Source organism: Strigops habroptila, chromosome 10, assembly GCF_004027225.2.
Source record: "Strigops habroptila isolate Jane chromosome 10, bStrHab1.2.pri, whole genome shotgun sequence".
Lineage (NCBI taxonomy): Eukaryota > Metazoa > Chordata > Aves > Psittaciformes > Psittacidae > Strigops > Strigops habroptila.
The window spans coordinates 18,763,001-18,776,025 of NC_046359.1; the positions used below are offsets into that span (position 1 = coordinate 18,763,001).

General features: G+C 39.4%; 1 protein-coding gene across 6 annotated transcripts in view; it reads right to left on the reverse strand.

Moving 5' to 3' along the window:
• Positions 1 to 12,715, reverse strand: part of PLD5 (phospholipase D family member 5) — a 175,053-nt gene extending 162,338 nt beyond the window's left edge. For 2 of the 6 annotated variants that reach the window (XM_030499799.1, XM_030499800.1), the window contains exon 1: positions 12,042 to 12,662. In XM_030499799.1, the coding sequence (XP_030355659.1) occupies positions 12,042 to 12,227 (186 nt within the window). In that variant the 5' untranslated portion in view covers positions 12,228 to 12,662. Of the gene's footprint in view, positions 1 to 12,041 lie in introns of all 6 variants that reach the window. The other 4 variants (XM_030499805.1, XM_030499806.1, XM_030499803.2 and 1 more) reach the window with 4 other exon arrangements.
• Between the last annotated feature and the right edge of the window lie 310 nt (positions 12,716 to 13,025).

Consider the following 13,025-nt stretch of genomic DNA (forward strand, 5'->3'; position numbering starts at 1 on the left):
TTGAAATTATAGAAAAAAGGAGAAATGAAAATGCCCTGGTTTGGTAAGTAGTCAAACCTTGGAGAAGTAAAACAGGGAAACAGTTGTGCAATACAGGAGCTTTTTAAAAATGCAGCTATGAAGCAACAGTAATTTAAAGCCCAAAACAAAATGCTTGGACAGCCCGCACCAGACAAACAGGGGACACAAAGATGCACAAACTGAAGAGAATTTTTTATTTTATTTTTTTAATTTAAATTTTCAGCAGTCCAAGATTTCAGCTGTCATATGGTTTGCTGAAACAAATTGATTTTGGCTAATGTGCTTTAAGACCTTATTACCACACAGACAGAGAATACAGGCTGGCAACATTCTAGCTTTCCACAGCAGCAGCTTGAATGCAACTAAGCCATGACAACAAAGCTCAGAGAGAAACATACTTGCATTAAAAATTGGATAAAATTAACACAGAAGGGTTAGTGCTATCTGCCTGACACATGCCCAACAGGGAATTGAAAGAAGTGTCTGCAGGGACAGCAGCTCACTGACACTGACAAAGGTAATTGCTTTGTTCAAAAGGGTAACATTTTCCAAAACACATAAGTGACCTTGCTTCATGCTAGACCCGAAGGAATTGTTGTTACCCAAAGAATAAATCATGCTAACTGCAAGCGCCTGAAACAAATACACATTTGGTGTATTAGTATCTTCTGATGCTCACAGCATCCCAAATAAGCACCACCCTTCAGCATCACAGATTTGGTGTAAGTCACATTCCACAAACAAATAACTCAAAAAATACTTTCAAATTGCAAATAATTTCACAATTTTTGGGCTTTCATTCACTGGTGGTTTTTTGGGTTTTTTTGTTTGCTTGTTTTAAGCTATTTGTTTTCAAGTTGTATTTCCTTAGAACCACCCAATCAGCAGCACCAACCAGGCAATCTTTATTTACGTAACAGGACTTATGCAGAAGATGCATCTTCTCAGGAATCTAAAACTCACAGATCCAACAGAGGCAGCACTGAATATATTCCATGCTCTATTGTTTTAAGCAGCGCTTATGCACAGGACTGTGCGCATGACTCCGAATGACTTCTTAACCATCAAATAGCAAAAGTCAACTATTCACAAAACATACTGATTTTCCATGAAAAGATACATGGAAAAATAGCACAGTTTAGCAAATGCCTCAAACTGTGACTGAAGCCATGTATAAATGACATGAAGGACAGGCTCACTATCTTACCACAACTTAGCATTATGAATCCTGTTGAAAACTTAGGGAAACTACTTTTCCATAAACCATTAAAGAACATAAAGGTCAGTAGATAGCATACCTTCAATGTGAGAGTTTACAGTACTAAACACACTGCTACAGGCTATAAGACAATTCTTTAATAAGCAGGAAAAGGTTACTGAATGTACTGATTTAACGGAAGAAAGGAAAAAGTGCAATCACTGCCTCAGACAACTCATTGGCTTGAAATCTTTAAACTATTTTTATCCAGAAGGTAACAGTCGGCAAAGGGTTAGAAACGCACACTCAAACTTACTGTTTATGAAGCAAAGAAAATCCTCCATCCCATCAATCGACTGCATAGGCTCTTAGAAGCTGTTCAGGCCTAGAGTAAACTGACAGAGCTTTAGCCCTAACTTATTCCACTCCACTCATCTTCCCAACCTAATTTATGCTGGCTATTTTATCACTGCCCACAAAGAGGCTAAACAAGCCAACTTCTGCCAGCAGCCACCAGAAAGCCACAGGAAGGATGCTACTTCAGAATTTCTATATGTTCCCTAATCACTTGGGGTTTTTCTTAGTGTTCCAGGAACACTAAGATGTTCATGAGTCCTTGCCAATAAACAGCTATTGGGAAACAACAGAACTTGACAAGTCTCCATCTTTAATCACAGCCACCAGTCACATTAATGTACATTCTTCTATTTGCTTACCTGATTCATTCTCCTCAAAAGGCAACATGGTGTGGGGTTTTTTGGGTTTTTTTTCTTTTGTTTCCAATTATTATCATTAAAACAGGTGCACATTTCCACTTAAATAAGCACAAAACATGAAAGGCAGATGATGCTGCTATCATTAAACTCAGATCATATTCCAGTTTAGGTTTGATTTGATTTCTAGCATGATGCGCACTTTCTAATGAGGAACAGAAGGTTTCTAATTGAGAGCAAAGAAACAATTTCACAGGTAGCTTTGGTTTTTTCTGAGTTTTCTTTACCATCTATTCATTAGTCTTTCGCAGATAATTGAAGTTTCAAATGCACCTGTATTCCTTCCATATTCTCCATTCTGAAACACCTGAAGGTGAACTCAAATAGTGGGCAACTAGTTCTATATAATTTTTTGCATCCTCACATAGACTTCACAGTTTCTTACATCCTATCTGTTACAGTAGGATGCCTTCTGTCCTTTCCATAGCCTGTCATGGGTCTTCCCCTGTGCTAACTGCAAAGCGTTCTCAAATAATGTATCCAGTGACCAGCCTGATGATCCAGAGACCTAAAGCTCAAGAAAAGGCGAGACAGATTTTTCCTGCAACTGCTAGCATTATACATGCAACTTACTTTTTTGCCCCAAACCCATGATAGCTGAGCTGATCCACAGTCTGCTCTCAAGTAGCTCATATAAAACTTAAATCCATAGTAGTGAAGTCAAGGGAGACTTTACCATGGCTTTGGTACAAGATCAAATAGAAGTGTACAAACTGCATCGAGGAAGTGGAGTTCAAGTCACTGTCAGCTTTAACACCATTCTCATAAATAAGTAGGTAGCCTCAGTTGAAGTAATGCCTGAAGTTTGTTCAGAACACATAATGCGTTTTCCTTTATTAAAAACCTCCTGCCTAGAAAGGATCAGTCATGGAGCTTAATGGGCAGCAGCACAATTTCTGCAACATGAAAAGTACTAGTGAGACATGCCATGTTTACTGTGGCTGGAAATGCCAAAGACTTTACTAACTTCTACACATTCATGTGTTTCAAAAAAAATACACGTCTGCCTATTATGACAAGCATTTTACAGCACATACTAGGTTTTAGAGAATCAAGTAAATTTTCCTTTACTGTAGTAACAACAGATCATGAAAGTTAAACTGGTCACAAATGCCATGTCAGCACTGCTCCCCATTTGGTTCTGCTCCAAACAGTTCAAAATACCCCATGGAAATACAGGCTATTTAATGTATCAAAGTGGCAGGAATTATTTAAATCACTTTTTATTAGTAGCAAGTCTCAAATACATTAGCTTTTTTATTCCATTAAACATTTCATTGCAAATGTAAATAGTGAAATACAAATAAGAACAAAAATTATAATAGAATGACTAGTATTTATGTGCTGGAACAACTATATGAATTATAAAACAAGCTGCTCATTATGTTGACATCATGCAGTCAGAAACAGAACTTACTAAGTTTTTTAAAATCCTTGATTTTAATAAAATTAATAAAATGCACAACTGTATTCACTTACAAATAGTGCACATAGAGAAGAGGGTTTATAGTTGTGAAAAAGAGGAAGAAAATAGGTAAATTTTTTCTATCTTCAGAGAGTAAGCCAATGAAGTACTGCTAAAAATATCACTCTGATATTTCTCTGTCCACGGCTAGATTGTATCTACAGAGTCAAATTACATAACACATTGATCAGAACAAAGAAGCCAAATCATAGAATATTTGGGGTTGGAAAGGACCTTAAGATCATTTAGTTCCAACCCCCCTGCCATGCGCAGGGACACCTCACACTAGACCATGTCACCCAAGGCTCTATCCAGCCTGGCCTTGAACACCGCCAGGGATGGTGCATTTAGCACTTCTTTGGACAACCCGTTCCCATGCCTCACCACTCTCACAGTAAAGAACTTCTTAAATCTGACAGAAACTTCCCCTGTTTTAAGTTTAAACCCATTACCCTTTGTCCTATCGCTATAGTCCCTGATGAAGAGTCCCTCTCCGGCATCCTTGTAGGCCCCCTTCAGATATTGGAAGGCTGCTATGAGGTCTCCATGCAGCCGCCTTTTCTCCAGGCTGAACAGCCCCAGCTTTCTCAGGAAGAGACCTTAATGATCCACTAGTTCCAATCTCTTCCCACAGGCAGGGACACCTTCCACTAGACCAGGTTGCTCAAAGCCCCATCCAACCTAGCCTTGAACACTTCTAGGACTGGGGCAGCCACAACTTCTCTGGGCAAAACAAAAAACACTCTGAAAATACTCAAATCCTATGTTATATATGTAAAGCCTTTATGAAAGTTCCTTTATAAGGAATTCTGAGGAGCATACCTGGGGGGGGGGGGGGGAATATCTGACTAAGTTTTGAGGGATAAGCATCCAAAAAACTTAGGACTAAAAAGTCATTTCTGATTAAATGGATTCACTTCATCAGCACCAATGTATCATTTGTTCCCTCTCTTCCTCCTCCTGAACTTCTGAGGTTCTCCTAATTCCCTGCATGTATTTCTTCACTTTTAGCTAAGTGGCCCTTCTGCTCACTGAGGCACAGCGAAAGACAACCACAAGAAGCCCAGTACTTAAGTCACTTTGATGGAACAGTAGGCTAACTGGCTTCCTTTGTAACACTGAAGTCTGGTGAACCTGGAAGTGCCTCAGTCCTCAGTTAATGGTTCAACTGCATCCTCACCAGATAAGGTAACACCTAGGCACCCATTCAGTTCATTGTTCCCCCACTCTGGAAACCTGGGCATACAGGTCATGAGCAAGCAGCAGCACAGGTTCCTACCTTGGCTGATTAGGGGATGCAGAACCCAGCATGTACTTATTGCCTAATCTAGATATACCCTCAAATAATCTATTCTAGTTATCAAGAACTGTGAAGGGCAGATTGGAAACAACTTGATTGTCTGCTCAGACTACACAATGCTACAGGCAATAGATGAGTGTCAGTGCACTGGAAAATTAATTTTACACGTTTTAGCTCTAACAGCTGTCATCTAGTAATGGAAAATCTAGCAATACAAAAATTCAAAAAAGCATCCAAATCTCATTTTAAGAAACCTCCTTTCAGATTCTTTAATATGACAGAGGGAATATTCAGTTTAAGAGGTTATATGGACTTTCCAAGACATTACCAAGTCACTTGGTTTTTTTTTTGGGGGGGTGTCATTTTTGGTTTGGGTTTTTTTGTTTCTTTGTGGGGTTTTTTTGTTTGGGGTTTTGTTGTTGTTGGTTCCCCCCCCCCCCCCCCCCCAGTAAGGAAACTACATAAAAGGCCTGGGAATCGGACCTTAAATGATGTTACAAACATAGCAAGGCAAGAAGTAGACATTCATAAGCACATCCCTCAGGAAAGGTCTCCACCAGGGGAGAAAGATCCAGGAAGTCTATTGTCAGCACAGGATTTTCTTTGCTAGGAATGATTAAGAGTGTATGAATTCCAATCCTGAATGACAGTGAAGTGGTGTTTATTAATCATTGGCATGAGTTGAATTGTTGTTTCCATCTTTCGATAGTCTGGTAAAGAGATTTTCACTGCAGTATTTTAACATTCCTTGTTCTGGAATGGATAAGGCCTAAAGTAAACATATATTCAGCCACAGAGACGAGCTTTGTTGGGCATCTTCTACAGACAGCGAGTGATTGCATTTGTGAGTACATATTTAATAAAGATAATTTTCCTAGTGTCTTAAGTACTCCTGCTATGTTTAAAAGTCAATGGTTTACTACAAGAGCAAACCACTGAAGACTGCAGAGTATTCATTTGTGTAACAGACAAGAAGATTAAGTTGCAAGTTTCTGGAACTGCTATTTCAAAATCCTTAAACAAGGGTGGTCAATACTGATAAAAAGGGATGACAGTATCAAAAAACTAATTTGGATTTTCCTAACTCTGGTAGCATTAGGAAAGGCACAGCAGTGAAAACTACTTTTCTCATATCTTCACTGAAGTTAGCACCTGGAACAAGCATAGCCTAAGAATTAGGTCTTTTGTTCAGAAACTAGGAAACTTCCTTTCTAAAAAATCTTGAATAGGTTGAATTAAATTTATATATGCATATATAGATATATTTTAAGTGCATCTTTGAAGCTTCAAGTTCTTACGTTTTCTTGTGCAACAACATGAAGCCAGACACTATAAATTAAGTCTGTTACAGTGACTGTGCCTCTCAAAACATTTCAGTTTTAGCTTTAGAGAGATTTGGACTTTCAAAATGATTTTCCCCCAGCTGGGTCTGTTTTGCCAGTGACAGTAATTGGTGAGCAATCTCCGTGTCTTTATCTCAAGCTCCAAGACATTTTATCTCATTTTCTCCACCTGTCCTGTTGAGGAGGGGGAGGGAGAGAGTGGCTTAGTGGGCAGCTGGCAGACAACCAAGGGCAACCCACCACAACTAGAAAGACAAAAATTAACCATTAGATTTTTTTTCATAGTTTGACAATATAAAATTACCTTTATGCATGGTAACTACTGAAATAAGTTATTCTTTCCCCTCCAAATGCCAAGATTTCAAGTTCCCCATATTACAATTGAAAGAAACAGTTTTGCCTTTTCTGCCCTAAAATGCTATGTTTTCCCAACACTGTTCAATCAGTTCGGTCCCCTTTTTCCATTTCTATGAACATTTATTTTTCTCTAACTACATTTGTCTAAAAAACATTACTAGAGAAAGACACCTTCAAGGAAAGCAGTATTTCAACAGAAGAATTCCTCCACACACAGTCTGTCAGCACTGAAGCAAACTGCGTGCTACTCCTTCAGCGAGAATCTCAACACATGCTAGTACCACTGCTGCAGGCAGACACTTCCAAACGTCAGTCGTCTTCTGAGGAAAAGCCAAAGTCCCTCTACTTAATGGAGTTTGTTCCCTTGATTTTAATGATGAAAACTAAATATAAATATCTATCTCCAGGACCAGACAGATATTTGGAATTATTATCTGCAACCACGCTATCAAAAAGTTCTAAATGCTGGAAACCAATTTTAGAACCCTCTGAACTGCCCCCACTTATGTATCTTCATACATGGTGCACTATTCTTGCTGGTATCCAACATTATTCCAGATGACAAATTATTTATACTTCCTTAATGCAGGAGACACTGTCAACTCATTTAACTAAAAAAAAAAAACCAAAACCAAATCAATCAAACAACAACAACAACAACAAAAAAAAAAAACCCACATGTTTGCATTTACTGCTATACAGGGACCATTTCAAGAATGTGTAATGATTTTTTGAATTCTGATTTAGATCCTTTGCTAATTCTCCCTTAAGCTAAAGTTGACGGCTCTGTTCAGGAACTGATTTGTCTTCACGGAGTTCCAATCCTGTTACTTGCTTTACATTAAGTTATGTCCATTTTCTTTGTTTACATATTACAAGTTATAGCTATGCACATGCTGCCCTTTGCCATCCTTAGGATGTCAAATTCTGAAGCCTATAAATCTGCCCTCTCACTTTTAACACGCATGCTAATTCACATGCAAGAGCAGAAACACAATTTTAAACTATCCAACAATGTTTTTGTTAACAATTTCCTGTATCATAAGAAGAAAGAAATACAAACTAAAAAAGAGGGAAGAAAAAAAGGGCTGCCTAAGAGAACTACCAGTTTTTGAATAATAACAATGAACTGGCAGAGTTGGATTTGGGATTTCAACTTTTATACAGATGTTATGACATGTGAATTAAAGTTATCTTTCATTTCTGATTTGATCATGCAGCTCTGAGAAGTATCACAGCTATGCTTGTCGCGCAATGTTGTAATTGTCTCAGGCCTAACACCTGCACATTAGATATCTGCCTCTGTTGCCACGTGACACTGTCCTCCCTCTACCTCATAAACTCTTTTCTCTCTGGGTAGCAATGCTGCCAAAGGGAAGAGGTACGCTGATCAGCCGCGTCACATCAATAGGTCAAGTCAACTCTCGTAACAGCAAGAGCACTTAAAATCTGAAAATCTCAATGTTCTCTTTGCTATCAATCAGAACTTACGTAAAAACAAGAGATGATGCAAGAATTATCAATAACTTCGATTATGATAATACTAAAGGTAATGAACTGAGGATCTCCAGTAAATAAAACTCTTCTGATACCAGATCTCCCAAAAAGTCATAGTCTTGAAGCATTTTCTGAAGACAACTTAAAAAATGTTTTGACATAAATAATTAAAAGTTATTAGAGAAAGACTACCACTACATCTTTGAGAAGCAATGTCTGTATTTGTCGTAAAAAAAAAAAAAAAAAAAAGTTTGAAGCATATCTGCTGTAACTTAAGAAGAAAACTGATCTGCTTTTGTTTTAACTTTTAATTATTTAAAACTAATTCTCCAGAATTCTTTGCTGAGGTACTGAGAAAGCAGCTATACAGTACTTGTCATTACTGAAGGATATACAGACATGATGGAGGTCTGCTGTAAACTAAGCCATACATCAGTAACTCCCACCAGCTAAAGGCTATCAGGTTAGCTACTCTTTCTCCCCATCCCTGCCTCTTCCTTTTTTTTCCCCTTAATCAATTTATGTTTCATTTAAAAAGGCAACACTAGACAAACAAACAAACAAAAGACTATGCAAAGGAGACTTTATGAATATTTCACACAACAGTTTTCAACTCTTCCAGTACCAGGCAAACAACTTTACAAAAAGGCACGAGGAACCAGCTAAAGTAGATACATAGAATCTGAACAATCTCAACTCTGCAGGCATTTCAGCCACAGGTTTGCACCATCACTGCGGTCACATCTGCAATGTCAGAGTTCCTCACACCTCTAGTTATTTCCTCCATTAAAAGTACAACACATGAGCTACAGCACACAGTACACTGAGTCCCCACTTTAGCTAAAACTTCTAACTGACCTATCTTTAAACATGTTACAGCAGATTCATTTCATCTTAAATATGGTGTCCAAGTTCACAACAGAAAACAGGGGTGAGCTGCGTTCAGATCTTGTGTGGTACAAATTGTGTTACTGCACTTGGAAAAGATAATCCATGTAAACAATTAGCCAATGAGGAGACACACTATATAAAGGCCCATTTCAAGATCAATTAGTAAGACGCCAGCAATACATTTCAGATTTTGTCTTCCTCTATGCTCAGTCAATAATTAAGTATTGAACAATTTTAAAAGAAACTGTATCATATTTGTGCATCTGAACTTGTTCTGTACTTTTAGAAGAGGTATGGCAACAGTTGAATTTTGAACCTCTTTACACACACTCTTCAAAATGAGATCTGTCAAAAAGAAAAAACCTACAAACAACAAAACTAAAAAAAGTCCACAACACCAAAAAACTACTTTGTTGCAAATTTGAGATCTAGAAACAAACTGTGTATTTGAGAATTTTAATATTAAAAAAATGTTTTAATCAGAAGTAGTTTTTAGCCCCTCAAACTATATCTGGATAAGACGTGTCTCACATGAATAAATCATGCTACTTTAATGAAAGTCAATATAATATATTTACTGTGGTCTACAAGGAAGTAGTGTACAAAATATAGTGGCCCAATTTTATCCCTGTTACAACCACACTGAAATCAATGTAAGAAATCATTTCAATGAAGCAAAAAACAACCTCTCCCAAAGGCCTAAACATTACGTATGAAACTTCAAATATGTTCACGCATATCTTGACTTATACTCACTATATACCTTCTTCTGCCTATCTCTGTCATTATGTACCATGAAATTTGTGATGATATACTTTCAAAAGCAGTCCATGTATGCTCACTTCTTGTATTTTGATTTTATTATCAAGTAACATGATTATCTCAGAGGGAGCTGCAATGAAATGTCATTCATGTCCTCCATCCACCTCATGAAGTTTGTATATCTTCATTATCCAATATTGACCATAAGCTATCATATGTCAATGCCCATACGATTTAAAATGATATCTCTCAAATGAATTGGTTTGTCTCTTGGAGTGGAAGAATGGACTGTAGGAGATAATTTATTTGGAAAAAAATACACCAAAAACCCTCGAAGACTTATCTGAAAACAGAAAGCAACAACCTTGCTCCAAAACTGTATAACCAAAATACAATCTAAAAATTAATACATATTTTGTTTACATTCATTAAGGGGAGCTATGCAAAAGCCTGTCTGTTACCACATTCATGAGTAATGCAATTACCCTAAATCATAAAACCAAAGTACTTTCACATACATACTGTTGGCATATTTAATATTCTGCAGGGTATTCACAATAGATATCAATGAAATAAATACTTCATGGAAAGCAAGAAATATCCATATACCTTTTTTTTTTTTTTTTCTAATTTACATTATTCAAGTAGATTTTGGGAATAAAAATAAGTGGATCAAATGAGAGGGAAACCCCCAGAAGAACATGCATTCATACCAAACTGATTACAGAAAAAGCTTTTCACACCAGTGATGCAGGGTTATTTATTGTAACAAAATACTGACTTCAGCATAAAAAAAACAAACAAACAAATAAAAAATCCACCAACCAAACCATACACAAAATAAGGGTTTTTTCACTTGTAATCTTCTAACAAGTTAATGCCTATTTTCTTTGGCCATGCTAATATTGTGGTGTGATTTAAAATACAGATATCTGAACATGCTAATATTCAGCTACCAGAATAGTAGTTAGCTATCAAACTGCTGGCAGGTTATTCCCCCCAATTAAAATTAATAACCATTCATTTGATGACACATATCAACACGTAACCAGATGTAGCAAAAGCTTATTACAAAAGCCAAAGCTCATATTTTTGTGCTTTCTATGTTTTAACTGTGATAAGGCATTGACCTTTCTTCTTGGTTCACAATGGGAGAATACCCTGCTTACAAGCTTACTACTGTGAAGCCTTGTTGTTAGTGTGAAGAATCACAAAAACATGTGTATGAAGGCAGACAGGACTCAATACCTTTCTCAACATTTGAGATGGGATATTTCCAACTGTTCAACAGTTCTTGTCATTTCCCTGGAAGTGTAAACAACTCAAGTTGAAGATTTCACTAATAAGGATAAAATACTCTGCAGGTTAGTGGGAAGTGAGAGTGATACTCCATGAACTAGTTGGTAGAGGAGCCTTTTTCAGATTTCATTTTTAAAGCACTCTACTATGCCACCTAGAATTTTCATGTAATAAAGGCAATTTATCCTTATAATGAGACCATTTCTATCCAAAGAGATTTCAGGTGGCTGACTTCAAGATGCGCAGAAAAATATTTCCTGTGGTACAACGTGCCTGTGACTGCAAACTACTTACTAATGTAAAGAATGACAGACTGTTGCATTATGCAAACCCATCCTTATTCTTTTCCATCCCTATAAATGCAGCTACTTTCCTGGTTTGATTGTACTGTACACTGTAACAATGGGTTTCACCTCACAGGCTGTTCAGAAAACTCTTACACAGTATGCAGGTCATCTCAGCCCATTTCCTTGCTGCTAGAAGTAACATGAAAAATGCTTTCAAACATCATCTGAGACAGGAATACTTAGAAGCACCTTAAAGTCTCATGAAATATTCACTAGACCTGTCCACAGTATCAGTTTTATTGTGGTCCCAAACACAGTTAAGTCATGTACTACTGCTGCAGGAATAGACGTGTTGAAGGAAATCTCCTCTCCCCCACACAGACTGAGTATTTTCAAAGTCTCATGCATGAAGAAGAAAAAGAAAAGGGGGAGGGGAATCACAGCTAGAATTTAAAAAAAAACTATTTTCTTTTAGCAATTCTAGACCTACATTATAATCACCATGAGATAAATGCTCTAACCTCCATCTGCACCATCCCAATCTTTCTCCTCCCACATCAGTGCTGAATTTGCAGAACAGAAGAATGAATAAACTGAGAACATTAAAAAAATATTTCAGTTAGGAAGACTCACATGTGGTTTGAGAACAGCACTGACATCTTATTTATGTCAGATTTGACTAGGCTGGGACCTCTAAGTAGCTCCTTTCTCTGCCTTTTGGGAAATGCCATGCCCAATTACTGGAGCAACACTTCTCCTGGAGTCCAAGCTGACGGAGAGGTAGCCTAAGAGAGTACCTAGACAGAGGTCTAGAAAGAAAACAAAAGGAATAATAGAAGCTGGCTTACGTGCTCCAGTTTGTCTTTCCTCCTCAGCCAGACACTGGCACTGTAGTCCTGCTGCTTGACAGTGCTGTAGAAGTTCGCACCTACTCTGGTGAGGCTTGGGGAAGGCTCTCTGGGTCTGCTCTTCAGCCTCATCTGCTCGAAGCCCTCATGGGGGGATGAGGAGAGCCAGTCATGCCTGACTTCCATCTTGACATGACAAGGCAAAGTCCAAGGAAAAAAATCAGAAGAAATCAAGAAATTAAGAAGCACTAGATGAAGAGGGTCCAGAAAAGAACAAGATGGGGGTAAAAGAAAGAGAGGCAAAGCAAAATCGCCCCCAAAAAACCACAAAACGGGAAAAGAAAGGGGAGAAAAGGAGAAATCACAAGGTAGGAGGAGTGGAGGGAGAAGAAAAGGCTGCAGGTACGAGAGAGGAGTGGGCTGAGAGAGATGAAAGGGGAAAGAAGGCGCTCCAAGATGCCGCTGCGTGTTGCCCTCGCCGCCAGCAAGCTGCAGCCCAGGACCGAAGCAGCGGGACACGGTTGCTCGCGGCTCTGCCCGGGACGGAGGCGCGGACCTGCACAGAGCGAGGCCAGGCCGGGCGGGGCTGCTGCCGCCCGCCCGCCCGCCTGCAGGTTGGCGCAGTGAAGGGGCCGCCGCCCGCCCGGGGATGAAGCCGGCTCCTCCCCCGGCTCCCCCTCCTCGGCAGCCACCTTCGGGGAAGCAGAAAGCAGCACCGAAGAGCCCCGCTGTCGCCGCTAGGAAAACGGCGCCTCCTGGGTGCCACCGCCTCCTGGGGGGCAGGAGGCTCCCCGCGCCCGTGGGGAAGTTCACTCGTCCCGGCGGACGCTGATCCGCTCCCCGGACCCCGCCTCGGGGTTCCGCGGCCGGATGCCCCTCCGTCTCCTGGAAGCCTTTGTCCGAGCTCCCCGCCCCGGGGGCTCTCGGGGCCCCGCCATCCTGCCCGGGGCGGGATGCACCCCTCGCCACCGCCCGAACCTGCCG